The sequence below is a fragment of the Rhamphochromis longiceps genome, linkage group LG14 (assembly GCF_057381845.1).
Source record: "Rhamphochromis longiceps isolate RC_006_pf linkage group LG14, R_longiceps_female_GT1.1, whole genome shotgun sequence".
Classification (NCBI taxonomy): domain Eukaryota; kingdom Metazoa; phylum Chordata; class Actinopteri; order Cichliformes; family Cichlidae; genus Rhamphochromis; species Rhamphochromis longiceps.
In genome coordinates, this window is record NC_140570.1 from 3,321,598 (window position 1) to 3,337,880 (window position 16,283).

General features: G+C 40.5%; 1 protein-coding gene across 3 annotated transcripts in view; it reads right to left on the minus strand.

Annotated features, from left to right (window-relative positions):
- Positions 1-16,283, minus strand: part of bcas3 (BCAS3 microtubule associated cell migration factor) — a 319,882-nt gene that overhangs the window by 263,282 nt on the left and 40,317 nt on the right. For all 3 annotated transcript variants that reach the window (XM_085379388.1, XM_085379386.1, XM_085379387.1), the window contains exons 13-14: positions 14,026-14,119; positions 259-392 (exon numbers count right to left, since the gene is read on the minus strand). In XM_085379388.1, the coding sequence (XP_085235514.1) occupies positions 259-392; positions 14,026-14,119 (228 nt within the window). The remainder of the gene's footprint in view (positions 1-258; positions 393-14,025; positions 14,120-16,283) is intronic.

Sequence of the window (16,283 nt, forward strand, 5' to 3'; positions counted from 1 at the left end):
GTGTTTTGTTTGTAATACCGTACCTTTGTTCTTACCCTTTTTTTGGTTTCACTATCTTCACTATCTTAATCATATTGCAGTGATTTGACAGGAAGAAAGAAGTAATAATTATACTTACATACAAGTTCACAATTTACTACATTTGACTAGAATGTATGTGTATGTGAATCAATGCAATCTAAACACTCATTAAATATCTGTACTATTACTCCCAGTGGATGGTTGCAGTGTGCGTGTAGGTTTGAGTTTGTTTCAGACCTTGGCTTCGGTCTCCCCACGATGCAGCGTATAGAGATGGTGAACGGCACTCTGCGAAGATGCCCACGGGTGGGTGAGGATCTGGAAGACGTGAAAGTCATGTCCCAGGGTGTCGGCAGTTACCAGCAGCATTCCTACAAAGAACACATAGTCACTGACATCAGGAATCAGTCCGTTAGCCGGCTTCACTGTAAGCTGATTCTTAATGTGTGCTGTATAAATGGTTCTTATTTTATCGTGCAGCTGCTTGAATGCATGCCTTTTGTTTGTTTGTTTTTTGGCTAATGCTCAAATATTGTAATACGCACGGTTTAAAATGCACTTCGCGCTACATTTGTGTCATGTAGCAGCGCCTACCTTTTCAACTGGGCCAAACCATACAGTGATGACACTAATCGAACAAATTAAGCTTTGGAGGTCAATAGTGCTGTATACTCCATAATGATAAGGTTCCCATCCATACAACATAATGTGGTCTGAAGAGGAAAACATCTATGTTAACCATATGCATATCATCTGGCCTTAGAAGATGTGTTTTTACCGCAATCATCAAACGATCAAATGAGGCAGTATGATGTCCCATCACTCCACCAGAGACCTTTAGACCTATCACCTGAAGCACATGTTACATCTTGGTTTTTGTTTGTTTATTTTAATCATTTTAATCAAGATGATTCAAAATGATACTCCAATTTGTGCAGTGTGTCTTACTGTTCCTAATGGTACACTGACCAATAGGGGTGGGGGGAAAAATCGATACTGTGTAGTATCGTGATATTTTGTTTGCTAATAATGTATCGATACAGGGACAGCAGAAATCGATATTTTGTTACAAAAAAGGTTTTTGTGCTCTGACTTCAGAGCATGTTGATCCTTTTTCTGAGCAAGAATCCTGACACTGTCCAAATGTGTTTAACTTGTTTTTGGCAGCAATAAACATGACAGTTTACTTATTTTAATTTAAGACATGTTTTATTTTAATTAAGTTTAAAACTTTTTTATTTAATGTAAAATTATATTTTGTTTTAATTTACTTTCAAATTCTTCAGTTGCTGAAGGGGCTGCACAGTTTTCATAAATTGCATAGTTCAGAATAGCTATAATTGTACCAGATGGTTGCATTCAGTTAAGTTGGACTAGACTGTAATACAAACCGTTCAGTTTGTCAACAATAAAACTGAAATGAGAGAAAGACTGAGTGTGAGACTTTGATATTAGATCAAATGAATATTGATAAAGTTTACCTTTATGTACAGAATCTGAATATCGCAAAATATTTTAAAAAATTGCAATAATATCGTATCGTGCGTTAAGTATTGTGATAATATCGTATCGTGGGATGTATGGTGATTCCCACCTCTACTGACCAACCAAAATATTTCAACTGCATTTTATTCCAGCAGCATACAACCATACAAACTGTGCATGACACATGTTAGACAGCATGAAAGAATTACTATGCACTTAAAACAAACAAACCAGCCCATTAAACATAGCCAGCTATCATTTGTGACAGTCATAAAATGCAACTTTGCCTTACATGATAGCTCGGTCTGGTAAAAGCACGGCTCGAGTCCTGTGATTGTTCAAGGACAGACGAAACGAGCGTCCATAAAAGAGGCAATCTATGTATTCGAGCATCAGTGCACATTTATGGGCGTGTCTATGCGCATTCAGAATCACCAAAACGCTGAACCACAGCGCAGCACAAGTGTAACCAACACTGACAGGCCCATTCATTTGGTCCTGTTTTATTTGAAGCTCGTCAAACTCCAGAAAGTATAGGTCCAAACCATAAACAACATGCCCAACAAACCACACCAGAACAAACCCAGATCTAAACTGGCTCGTCTACACTGCTTTTCAAATACAATCCAAAACCCATCCCCAGAAACCTTCTGACATGCTACAAACATGGAGATCGAGCAGCAACTCATAATACAACTCATTGATGCAGAGTGTAAAAAATGTCCAAGGCCCTGTCCTTCTGATGACTTCCAGACATAAATAATATTAAAGTAATTAGTATTTTCCTCTCAGTTTTTCCACTTGGAATCTTTTATGTGGAGGCTGCAGTAGGTTTTAATTAGTGGCCGGGCTTTATTGGGTGGCATGTCAAATGTGAAAAGAGGATGTTGGAATGGCATGAGATTAAAAGGATCCAACAACACGTGCGAGGGAGATGGAAAACACTCCCTTTCTGGAAAAAAAAGAAGCCATTTTTGCACATTCAGAGTCGAAGTTTCCCTTGGCCAAGATTTGAAAATTAGTAAAGAAAAAGCACTGCTCACAGATGATGAAAATCTGGATAAATGATAGGTTCGTGCAGATTATCAGAGGTGGAAGAAAGAAACTCTAACTAAAGCCAAGTGAAGTGTGCATTAAGACAGTGGTTAGCTAGTCATGCTGTATCAGAGCGACCAGAAAGCCAAAAAGCTAAGGCCCAGGGCCTGTAAACTCTTGAAAACCCACGCCCCAAACGAGGTGCCAAGCCACAAGAAGCATTTGCGTCAACTGGGAATAAAGAGAAAGAAGGGCCGGGGCCCTTCTAATTATAGAGTCTGGAAACGGAAGCGCAGGGCGATTAGGAGTTGAGGCACTGCGGTCTGTTTATCTGGGAGCTTCCTCTCGCTCTCAAACCCTCTCTCCCCTGTTCTCCGCTCTCGTTCACTTTTGCTCCTCTCTCTGTTTTGGTCGGGCCCTGCCCACCCAGTGGCTGGAGAGTCTGGCCCCTAGCTTTCTGACAGATGAGACTTGGCCACTGCCTTCTGGCCAGGGCCGGTGTTTCTCTTCTGCTGATGGTAGAGTCTGGGCTCCAAAAAAGTAACAGCTCAGGAAGGCTGGAGAGCTTTGCGAGTGCGAGTGCCCGAGGACTGGGGCTTTTGTGGCCTTGTTGAAATACAGAGGCCCTTGCCGAGAGGCGTCAGTCGGTTAGCCCACGGGAGGGCCAAATTAAAAAGCAGCTGAGCGGCCCGGTGGGTGAAAAGAGAAGGTTTTAAACAGCGGCTGGCTACAGCGGGGTTTGACACGTCCTATTTATAACACCTTGTCCCAGGGGTTACAGTGTTATTTACGATGTTTTAGTACCAAGATCGCTGGCACATGCTCTAAGACGTGCGCTAAACTGGAAGGGGTGACTTCTAATTTGCCATGTGTGCGAGACATGCGTTCATATGGGATATGAGGGAAGTGATATAATCATTTCCATAAATATCTGCTTTTGCTTTCTGGGGTTTTTTCCTCTTAAAATCTTTTTGTTTTGTTTTGCTGCAGGCTTTAGTGTCCCATCTCTGACCATCCAAACAGAAAACATCTGCTCAATCCCATTAATGTTGGGAGGATGTTTCATTTACAAAGTGGTGGGGCTAGCTTTATTCTTGACAAAGGCGGACGGGACGGGAGGGCGAACGGCTGAAAGAGAGAGAGAGGGAGAAAGGCAAAGAAATAAATGGAAAGAAGAGGGTGATTTCCCTACTTGGCAAAGTGGAACGCCACAACAAAACTAGTCCACTTTTTAATTAACAACACTACGCTGAAAAAAAAAAGCTTTGAAAATTGGGAAATTCTCAAATTATAACCATGTGGAGGGGATAAAGCTTACAAGATGGAGTACTTAGGGGATTCGGATAGCCTCGCTGTTACCAGGATGCATAAACTTCAGAGCAAATGAGCCCATTTACTTTGAAAGACTATCCATCATAAAGAGGAGGTTTTGTCTTCAGGGCTGGGAAGGACAGGACGTTATGTCTGTCTGAATGGATTTGTACATATACTGGACATATACAGCGCACAGCCACAATATTAAAAGCAATAAAAAGTGAAGAGGACAACGCTGATCCTCTCATTACAGGAAATCTTGGGTCCTAACATTCATTTAAATGCTACTTGTACTGTTAAGGACACCTGGACACACCCCTGTGACAACAGCATTTTCCAGCAGCACTTGGCTCCCACAGCAGGACAATTCACCTGTGCAACCAAGGTGCACATCTGGCCTCCAAAACGGTCCTACATCCATGCTCCGACATGTCAAAACAGCATGAAAGAGCAGTGTTATTTTAGGCAGGTGATTTTAAATGGTAAATATAGCAGTTGGCCTTATTCACTCATTTTCTTTGCCTAACTGCTTTCTATCAAACATCTGCAATTATACTGCCCAACAATCTCCCTGCATTTTATCATATAAAGCCTAATAATATATCCTATACAAATTGTAATACTCTAAATATAATTTGTCATACTCTGCCAGGAAATTTGAGGACTTTTCAGAGCGGTGCCAGGAGTTTAGTCTTCAAACGCGAGAATATTAACATGGTTGTAATCAAAGGAACGTTAATGGTTATGTCTACTCTTTATAACTAGAGAAAATTGTGCTACTGATTGCAGTGCAAATTGGAGGGGGAAGAGTGTGCCCTACTAATCTTCTCAACACCGCAGCAGCAGACTAATATACGAGCAGTTTTATATCTGTTGGGCAGCAGAGTAAGCATTAGGGTTAGACAGATGCTAAAAAGCCAAAGTCAGCCGCCCCCAACAAAGCAGAGCGGGTGCAGTCTGACTAATTACTCATTTCTCTTAAAAGTTATAGCTACGTATTGCTTATGTTTTAGTACGGATGGTGTATGTTTATATTTGCATGTGCATTAAAAAACTTTGAGTAGCATATGAACAAAATTTAAACTAAACAACACTAGATGATGTTTATGTGTTGTCGAGGTAATGACAAAAATGTTTTATTTGGTTAGATCGCTGCAACCTTGACCTTTAACCTCTAAATTCATCCAGTGTTTGAATCCAGCAGTTTTTACTCAGCACTGAAATTTCTGAGCAAAAGTTAACGTCTTTGAATTCATTTGAGAATGAAATTCCTTTTATGATAATGTCATTAGAATTTAATACAAATACTGGTACAAATAAAGATTGTTCAGTGCCTCAGCAGAGCGAGCACCTGATAGCCACAACACCTTTTTTAAAGGCATGCTGTTCAGGTGTACCAAAATTCTCTGGGTCCCCGAAACGCATCGTTCTGAAGATGAAAAGAAGGCCACTTGAAGGCGGACAGAATGGAAGAAAAATGGAGAAAACAAGAGAGGCAGGAGAAGGAGGAGTGCTTACGGTTCATTTGATGTACAGTGGGCTGAAACCAAAAATTGTGTTTTTCTACACGCTCCATAGGCAGACCACCTGTGAGCACTTAGATATTAATAGATATGAAAAAAGGTGTATATATGTGTATGTGTGTGTGTGTGTGTGTGTGTGTGTGTGTGTGTGTGTGTGTGTGTGTGTGTGTGTGTGTGTGTGTGTGTGTGTGTGTGTGTGTGTGTGTCTAACCTAGCGGAGAAACAGCTAGCAGTTTGACATTACTATGCTGGAACGCTGGCTCTTTTAACAGGGCAAAAGTCACCTGGCTTTAAAGTCGTGCCGACACATAAGAGGCAGGCACCATAGAGGTCAAGTTCACAAAGCGTGACTGTTCTCAAAGCAGAGCTTCAGGGTTGTTCTTTCATCACCTTAAGTGGAAAAATACACTACTTAAGTTTGTGTTATAGGGCATTTACATATTTGCAAACTTCCTGCTGAAATTGTTTTAAAGAGGAGAAGTTTGTATTTGTCATTTGCCAGAAGGCTGTCCAACGAGCACATTATTGGCTGTATAAAAAGGCGAAAACATGAAGGAAGCCTCTGTTCTTGTTTCACCTGCAACAATCTGCCAAAGCTTCAACACCAGTTTGCTGCCACTAATCTAAATTCCCAATGAAGCCCAGGTCTTTTTGTTTTGCTTTTGTGGTTTCTCAACATGGGACAAACATGTTCTCACAGCAGCTCAAAGAAGGTTTTGACAGGAGTTAAAAGCAGGTTTTTTTGTCATGTCATATTTTAAAATCCCGAGAACATTCTGCTCACATCTAAAATCTATGGATTTAAAATCTACTGAAAGACTTTGGGACTGTCATCAGAGCTTAATCCCTTAGGCCAAGAGCGAGGTAAACTCCTTATGGGCTAGCTTGAGCATTTTTTCAGTTCTGTTAACCAATGAAATCCCTTCAGACTGTCACAGCTGCCATTCATAGGTAAGATTTAAGACTTCCTAGATCTCAGCTGGTCCACTGAAGCTGTGTGTCACAAAAAAGGATTATTGAGGCCATCCATTCTGTTTCAGGTTTCATAACTATATTTAATTTGAATGTAGGGTTTTTTAATTTAAATAAATAAAAACACAAAAATGACTAACAAATTATTTTGAATGATGGAAAAAGCAATGCAAAGTTACTTTGTAACAAGAGGAAACATGGTTCATCAGGCAAATAATCACATACATGAAGTTACATAAAGTAATGTAAACTGTTCTGCCTTTACAAACAGGCTTTGATGCTGTAATTATGCTTTTATTTATCTGCAGATACAAAAAATTTGCAAATGCAAAACATAATAAACATATGTGTTGTATAAGTACTACACAAGTATTTATAAAAAGCTTAAAACACACTTGTGTACCTGTAATAAATTACAGGAAAATCGTTAACATTTGAATAAATGTTAATTATTTATATAGTGGTTTTCTGCTATAAGGGCATTTTAAGTGCTTATTAATTACAGTATTTGACAACAAATATATTAATTACATTACTTTAAAACATTAATAAATAACACACATCTTCATGTAGCCACGAGTTCATGTAACATTTTCTTCTCCATTTTTGTGGAGCCGAGTCTGATTCCCTTAACACGTGAGTGCCGGGTGCTGGGTGCACATCGGCTTGAGCTACTACTCCTTTTCCAGAATTCTCTTTTTTTGTCTGACTGAATCAAATTATCTCTGCTGAAAAAAATTAAGGGAACATTTGGGAACACCAAGTCGTAACCACTGCTTTCCATATATACGCTGCCAAACAAACAAACCGTTCCACAATTCATAGAAACAAGAAACTTCCCCACTGTCCTCTTCCCCACTCAGTCTCCCACCTACACACATACCATAAAGAAGTTCGAAATGACCTGCGCGTTACCGCACCATGTGGGCTATAAATGACTCCACACGGCTTTGCTGTTTGTTCTGGGGAATTTTTTTCTCAGCCAAGTTTTCCAGAGACCCTGAGTCACCGTCTAGCTCATCCAGTTCCACTCTGTAGCTCTGACCATGCACTTTAATAACCACTTTTCACCTGCAAGAGCGTGGGGCTTATCCACTGAGATGGCAAATATTTCATTATTTTATGATTTTTTTTGTAAAAAATAAAAAAATAAACTACTTTAGAAAACACGGTGTAATGCAGACCGTGTTTTTTGTAGGTTGGAAACTTACATGGTGAAGTCAGAATTTAGATGCTAGAACCAATGCTATTAGGCTCTTAAAACCACCACCTTGATACACAAGTAGGCAGTAAATGAATGCCTCTCATTGTACCAAAATAGCTGTTTACTGTAGAAGCTAAATGTGTTTGATAAACACATACATGACCAGCTTAAAATCACATCTTTGTTAAACCTTGTGTTTTCATCTGAAACAATAGAAACACCATAGCTAGAGATTAGTTGAAAACTAGGACGACACATCTCCTCACAGTGCTCCCTGCACAATGCATGGTTTTAAATCACATTCTGGTCTGCTGTCAAATACTAATGACAAATAGCAAACGATGGAGGTGTCAGCCTGAGCTGCAACAAGTACGACGGGCATTGTAAAAACACACCCAAATATTACAGTAGTCTCAGTAAAATTCAGTTTTTGTTTGTTTTTCTTAATCTCTCAAAAAGGCAAAACTGAGAGGCCTGTGGTGCAGAAGCTGTAAATCAGATCAGAGCCGCCTACGAGTGCTAATTGCTATCTTGGTGTGAAGACATGACTCAATCCATACTAAATGTGCGGCCGAGTGAAGCTGCTTGTGTGTGGGAATTCCCCTCATGTTCAACATGTGCGTGTGGGTCCAAGGTTTTTTGGCAACAGCCTGGTTTCTTTCACACATTAGTGAGATGTACAGATAGAGTTATTACACCACGAGCTGCCTTCATGGCACAGCTGCCTCAATGGTCAGGCACAACAAGCCAGGCTATTCATTAGACCAGCCTGTTGCTAAACCAGGGATATGGTTTATGGGACAGCTCCATGAGGGGAGAGATTCAGTTTTGATTCAGCTTCCATTAGTCGTGGCTTTGAAGGGGTATTCAAAACTTTTAGGTGGCTGCACAGTGGTGTTTTCCTGATCTACCGTGGATTTCATGAGGCTGAAAAAGGATTCTTCACAAGACAAAGGTGAAAATATATCCAGTACAAAACTTGACTCATGGTCAGGCAAGATTTCTGATTAATCTGTGAATTTGATTGATAATATAAGTAACAATAACCTGCAATGATTAAGGTTACTAAGTAAATACATTTATTCAAGCATAGCAGATACTTGCATGGGTGATGCTTTGAGTAGCTTCATTAACACCTGAACTTTTCAATCCACTACATTTATTTAAAAGCTATAGCCACAAGTTACTGCAGAGGTAAATGGAGTTAGGGATGGCCGTTATTTAAAAGTTATTAGTCTGTTAAATTACACCTAAAAAGCTGAAAACTAAGTTTGCAAGACCCAGGGAAATTAACTGAAGTTTTCTGTAACCTCAGAGTAAAATCTAGAAGTGAGCAAAAAGCTTAAGAAAGCTAAAGCAACAAAATGTTTTGCATTGTACAACCAGTCAAAACTCCAGGAATATTAAATGGACTTAGACTGAAAAGAAAGGAAATATCAGATCTTTAAATCTGAAAAGCAGAAACTTCGTGGATCTCTTTAGTTGAAAAATGACAAATGAGTACTTAAGAGTTCAGATTTAATTAATTATTCGATCGTGGTCCAAGTGAAACCCTTCCGAGTTGGGAATGCCTTTCACATTATTATATCAGTGCAATGTTATTACATATACTTGATACATGCTTCATACATATTATTCAAGACTAATATCAGCTGTTTAGAAAAATACAAAATGTGACATTCTCTTGGGCTGCAAATACAGGACTACAGGACGTCTTCTTCCACAACTGCATGTAAAGCAGCGGTCTCCAACCTTTTTTGCGCCACGGACCGGTTTATGCCCGACAATATTTTCACGGACCGGCCTTTAATGTGTCGCAGATAAATACAACAAAATAAAACTAGTACCAGTACTGAAAAAAGAAGATTTATTCATAACACACGTGAAAAGACCCAGGAAAACCGAGTTAACGGTAAAAACAATAACAAAATAACGCTGAAAACCGATAAAAACCCTGAAAACCAGACATTTCACACCGGAGCCTCAACTCTTGCGGCCCGGTACCAAACGACTCACGGACCGGTGCCGGTCCGAGGCCCGGGGGTTGGGGACCGCTGATGTAAAGGACTTTATCAAACTGAGCATGGGCTGGAAAGAATAAAGCGGATGGAGCTCGCTTGATTGTTGAATCAATCACTCCATCTAGTGCCAGTCATACTCACCAAAAAAAAGAAAAAGGAAAAAAAGCCTCGTTGCTGGACAGTATCTCTTTCATCAAAATATGAGTCTATTTCGACCTTGGCGTTATACCCAATAATCAAGTCAAGGATCATTAAGGATAAGTGAAAAGGACGAGATGTGAAAGAAAACAAGCACACACACATCGCAGCTGTTAAAGAGAGCTCTTTGCCACTGCACTTCATCTGCGTCCCTCTAATTACACCACTAGGAATAGATCCACAGATCCACCGAAGCGCCAGCCGCCACACCAATAACTGGCGGCGAACGGTCCACCCTCTGTAGAGCCTCCAACACACACAAGCCACTGGGGTTTCTTACATAACTCTTCCCAGCCAAAACGTCTTGGTTTTCCAGGCTCTACTGGAGTCATATCATTGTTTCTTTCTTGTTTCTGCCATGTTGAGGTTGAACACTGTGAAGCGAACCTCAGTAAGGCAAGAAAGGTAGTTCAGTAAAAGCCACTTCCACTAACTTGGAACGAGTTCACTTAGAGGCAAACCAATGAACCAATCACTCAGGATTTGGACTCTGATCAAAACAAGAGGCCTTTAATTATAGAACACTGAAAAAGAGGCAGCTTAGAAATGAAAATGAATAAAAGAAAAACAATGATGAAAGCAGTCCTGCAAGAGAAGTTTCTATGCCTGTGTTCAGATTTAACCTAATCTCATCACATGCTCTGCCTGCAGTTTTTGTCTCTTTTTAAAAGGATTGAAATCTGTGTTTTTTTTCACTGCATTTCTTTGCATTTTAAAGTTGTATTAGCTCTTTAGATTGGGCTCACTTAAGAGTTAGAAAGATTAAAAATGTGTCTGGAATTTTGATGATGACAGTGCCCTGTGTAAAGGGTCACGGCAGAGTCTTTTGGCTTGCTGACGCAGCATCAACCAGTACACCAGAACCACTGTAAAATCTACATGAACAGCACTGGAATACACCGAATTCAGTGGAGGCCTAGTTTGGATCTTAGAAGTAAAGACGACATTATTCCTTTAAATGATGAACAAAGACACTTTTCTTACACTACGACATAAAAAACACAGTCAGCTGGCTAACAACATTGTTCTTGTGCAGAAATGTTGATTCATTTCACATATCCATAGTGTTTTAGCCCCAATTTCCTTCAGCATCAATTTTAGAATAAAGATGTTCTGTTTTCATTTAACAAAAACGAGCGATTCATATTTCTGCAAAGGACCACGTTAGAGGATTTTGATCCCATTTGGCTGCTTAGAAATGGTTATTCTACTTTACATAATTGTAAGAATCATAATCAAGATTTGTTTTAATATATTTTAACAATTAATTCCAACTACAAAAAGCACAGCGACCAATCAAAGAAGAAAAGGCCAAAAACTGCCACAAAACCTTTACCAGTTACATCCAGTGCTTTCAAATGTAATGGAGTACGCAGAGCAAAGGACCCAACAGCAGACTTCAGAGGGAGACATTTATCAGCTGATACAAGTCCAAGGGACACACACAGGGACACACACAGGGACACACACACGGACACACACAGGGACACACACAGGCAAACACACACAGGGACACACACAGGGACACACACGGACACACACAGGCAAACACACACAGGGACAGACACAGGGACAGACACGGGGGGAAACACACACAGGGACACACAGGGACACACACAGGGACACACACAGGGACACACAGAGGGAAACACACAGGGACAGACACAGGGACAGACACGGGGGGAAACACACACAGGGACACACAGGGACACACACAGGGACACACACAGGGACACACAGAGGGAAACACACAGGGACACACACACAGGGAAACACACACAGGGAAACAATGGAACAAAGGATGAATAAAGACACAGGCAGGACACGGGTGGGGAACAAACAACAGCTGAGACTAACTAAGGCTAACAAGACAGGTGAAGTAAAACTAGGAACAAGAAGCAGAAGACAAACAATTACCAAAAAAAAGAAAAGAGTGACAGTCTAAACACAGAAACACAATGTCCTGATGCATGTTCAATTATCCGGTTAAGGACATCCTGAACGTAGTGTTTTCAGTGGGAGAAACATTTCACCACTCATCCAACTGAGGATGAGTGTTCATCTTCACCCCAACCTTACAAATAGTACATCTGATTAATGACTGAAATTAGCAATGGGCTGTGAGGCCAGTTTCATGATCAGTAATATGCAAATTGGCATGACCATTGATGAACGGCCATCTCTGAATCGAGGAGGGGGCCTAAGGGTACATCTTCACAATCTTACAATGCTGTGATTGCAGCCATTCCCCAACTCTCTGTCAATGGTACTCGTGGCCATTGATCAGTTTTTTTGGCTTCTCTTGGCGCCATTTCTGTTTGCGTGACTTCAAAAATCATTATTCTGGCAAATCCTGGCACGTGTTATCAAATGGTCAACTTAAATATTTCACCTGATCGTGATCACATTACATCAAAGCCAGATAAAGTTGGTCTGTCGGCCTTCAATAAATGATTTGGGAACAAAACAAGCTTTTAGTAGTGTCGGTGGTCAAAGTCAATGTTTGTTTGTGGGGTTTTTGTTGGTTTTCGTTGTTTTTTTTTTAGGGGAGGAGCAAGATATCAAGAGCAACTACTTATCCTAAGCTTTACTTCTTAGCAACCTTTTTAGCTCCTTAAGATAAGTATCCTAATGGGAAAAAATATAAGCACATATTTAGTAGCTTAGCCGCATAGATGGGTAATATATGTGATTTTGTTGACAGCAGGTAGGAGAATGTGGGGTTAAGACAACCATGTCTGGCCTGTCTTTGTCTAAAATATGATCTTAAACCTCCTGAGATGGAGCTGCTAAGTTTAGTCATAAGTCTAAGTAAGTCAAGGATTCCTGGAGCTTAGAGGTCACAGGGTTAGAGTCATCTCTCAGCAGCTTCTTTATTAACTTGCACACATACACACACAGCAGGAGTAACAGAAACATACACGCAAAGATCACACACAGAAAGTGATGACGTAGCCTGTTCACACGTACAAAGCATCTAGTGTCCTTTTCTATGTGGAATGAAGTCAATGGTAAAAAAATGTTTAAACCAATGCAAGTGTTTTTGCTGCTCAACGACTCGTTTGTCACATTTGTCATGTGTTGCTCGTAAATGACAAAGAATAAACACATATTGAACACAAACACTGGTGCAAAAAAATAAAACAGAACACATCAAATTAAGTCAGCATTTGATTTGCACTGAATTCGTTTTGCACCATGATGAAGGATTTTCTTTTAAAAACAAAAGAAAGAAAAAAACAAAAGCAACAGATTACATAAAAAGACAAAACTGGGTGAATGCTTGGAACAACCTACCTGCCAAACACCGAAGAGAATGCACAACATAAAGTCCCTGATGAAGATTGCTAAAGCAGTTATTGAAATGCCTCTTCCAGGCAGCCTAACTATTGTGTTTACTTTGGATCAGACTTCAAAATAAAAGTGATTCGTGTAAAAATCTTGTTTTGGAACTATGCACAGCTTGGTCTTCTTGCAGTGCCATTCACAAGTGTTTGAAACACATCTCTACAACAGAGGTGGAGATTGCAAAGCTAGCCTACAAATACATTAAATTTTTAAACAATCTTGCTAAAGTAAATCAGATAATCCTTTAGAAGGAAAAGGCTGCTCACAGCAAATATTGATTTTATTTTTCTTTTCTCGTTTACTGCATTCTCTCTAAGATTAAGAGATAACTAACACATTTACCGTATGGGATACAATGTCTGATCTACATGTGCTTCCTTTGTTGAGGCTGGGGAAACACAGGCCAAACACTTGTTTAAGTGGAATACACACACTTGGAATTTGGCTTGGATGGTTACATCCAGCCCAACCAAAGAAACAAGACGAAGCCGCCACATGTGAGCCAAACAAACAATATGTTACCGTACACTTGAATGGACGTGTAACTGCTGTGCTGTTTTTAGTGTTCTGGTCACTGAGTGTTCAGTCTTCTTCTTCAACAGTTACGAGTGTGTGTGTGTGTGTGTGTGTGTGTGTGTGTGCACATGTTTACATATCTTTGTGAGGACAGAAAATTGGCACGCTGCTATACCTGTGAGGACGTCCTCACGAGTTTGAAGGCATATTTGAGGGTCAAAATGTGGTTTTAGTGTCAGGGTTACAATTGGGTTATGGTTAGGTTTAGGCTGAGGGTCAGGGTTAGGCATTCATTTTTGATGGTTAGGGTAAGCGGCTACGGAAAGCATTATGTCAATGAGATGTCCTCACGAAGACATGAAAACGAGCGTGTGCGTGTGTGCATTACCACTGGGGTTGAATTGCATGCAGGATATAGGTTTGTCGTGAGCTGGGAAGTGAGCCACCACTCCTTCACCGTCCGAGTCCTCACTCACCAAGACCTGGATCGTATGAACACACACACAAACAAAATCCAAATCATTTTCTAACAATGAGAACATTAAACCCAGAGAGGGACTTTCCCCTGCTCAAGGATTTCTCTCCACATTTTGGTTTGGTGTGATATTGTCACAGCAGGGTGATTTTGACATCACCCTGCTGTGAAACAGCTGGAAGTTTAACTCCTTTCCGAGTGTGCCATTGCCCTCTTGTGGACAGAATATAATAAGCATGTTACCTGAAATAAGACAAGTAAGCACTTTGTTGAAAAACCCACTTCTTCTGGTCAAAGAAAATATGAATCATCATAATTTGAGCTGTATTTCATTAGCGCTAGCGCTTTACAAAGATGCTGTACTGAGACCAGTGTGGACAGGATATGGCCTAACAACAGAGACAAGAATATGGACAAATTTACTTTGGCAATGATGTGGCTTTTCACATGTGGCTTTGACAATACCCCATGACACAGGGTCTTCCCGTAAACAGGCACAAACTGCCATCAAATGCAGAACTGGCTTTCCCCTTGTGCAACTTGCCAACAAAAATGAAATTGTAAGTTATTTTGTACAACTAGAGGCTGCTCCTAAATCTCCATACAAAGTCTGCTGTCAATACTGGGACAAATCTAACACAGGCTGTGCTGAGACCAGGAGCTGGCAGAAAACTCCTTTAGTCACACAGAGAGATTAGACATAAGCCCAGACATGAGGCCACTTTGTGCAGAAGTACTGGTGTTTGAGAACACACACTCTTGTTTAAAAGAGTTAAATGTGGCCCCGGTGTTGCACTACGGATGTCAGGAAAGCTGGCCAAACATTTAAAATCTAAGCTAGTCCAAACAAGATAGCCTCTAAAAACTAAAAGGATTTTGTCTCACACTCCAAGCAAGATCTTAAGGATCCAGGGGGAAAAAGGGGAAAAGGCGGGAGAACAGCATGAACAGAAAGAGGCTGGTGACATGAAGCAGATCACTTTTATTACAGTGCAAGCAGACAATGTTGTTCTGTTAGGGAATCCTGCTGGAGCCCTTTGAAACAAGAGTGTCCTCCAGAGAACCGAGCCCCTGTTACACAGGGGAGTGTGTGTGTGTGTGTGTGTGTGTGTGTGTGTGTGTGTGTGTGTGTGTGTGTTGAGGCTGCTGTTCCAAATAAGGAGCAGTGATACAATGTAGCTCCAACCTCATCCAACTGGAAGCGATGGGAATGTCTTGGATCTCCACAACGACACAGGAGCTCACCTCAATCATATTCGTGACTTCTCTCATCTCTCCAGAATTTACACCTCCAACCTCCGTCTTAATACACTCTCGACTGTCCCCACCCCTACTACTTCCTTCAACCTCCATTTCTCCTACACTCTGAGTGCACCCCTCCCTCCTTGCCTGGCCTCATCAGTGTTTACGGCCAGTGTATGGTTACAGTGTGTCGCCTGGTGACAGAGTGCAGACCCACTTCTGAAGGCTTAGATCCAACTTATAAGACTACGGGCTGGTTACAGGGCGGTTACAGTCGCAGAGGAAAGGAGAAGGCAGAATGTGTGTGGTGATAACATCACTGACAAACTGTACTACGTACGAAAACACACCTCATTAAAAATGTGACCGCTCCTGCAGTGTGATTAATCACAGTTTGGAGAGGCTGAGGAAAATTCAGGGATAAAAGCTTTTAGCATTTCTTTTGCAATTAAGAGGAAGCCAACTGGTCAATCTGTAAACGAGGTTAGTGCAGCATATTTTCATTCTTACTATAACACACACCTAAGCTAGTCAGACCCAGAGTCAGGATAATAGATGCAAACTTACCTTAGTCATTTATGGAATGACACTATTTTTGGGGGGACACGTTCTGATTTTTTAGCAGCTTCCTTTCCTTTTTATTAGACTGTTTATTGTGATAACTCCTGGTGACCTTTGTTGTTGGTTGGAAGTTGTTTTCAAATTGCACTGCAAAATAATTACATGCACCAAACATTTACCAATATACTTTTCTATTTATTTATTTATTATTGCAAATACATCATTGTATACAACTTTAAAGGTTGAGTAGAGTCGTGCTCGGTGTTACATCAACCATAATTCATGCTTTGAAATATCAGTGAACAATAAAAATTTATTTTAGCAATTTAAAATTATGTTATTTGGTTTGTTGTGCATTTTTATTACTT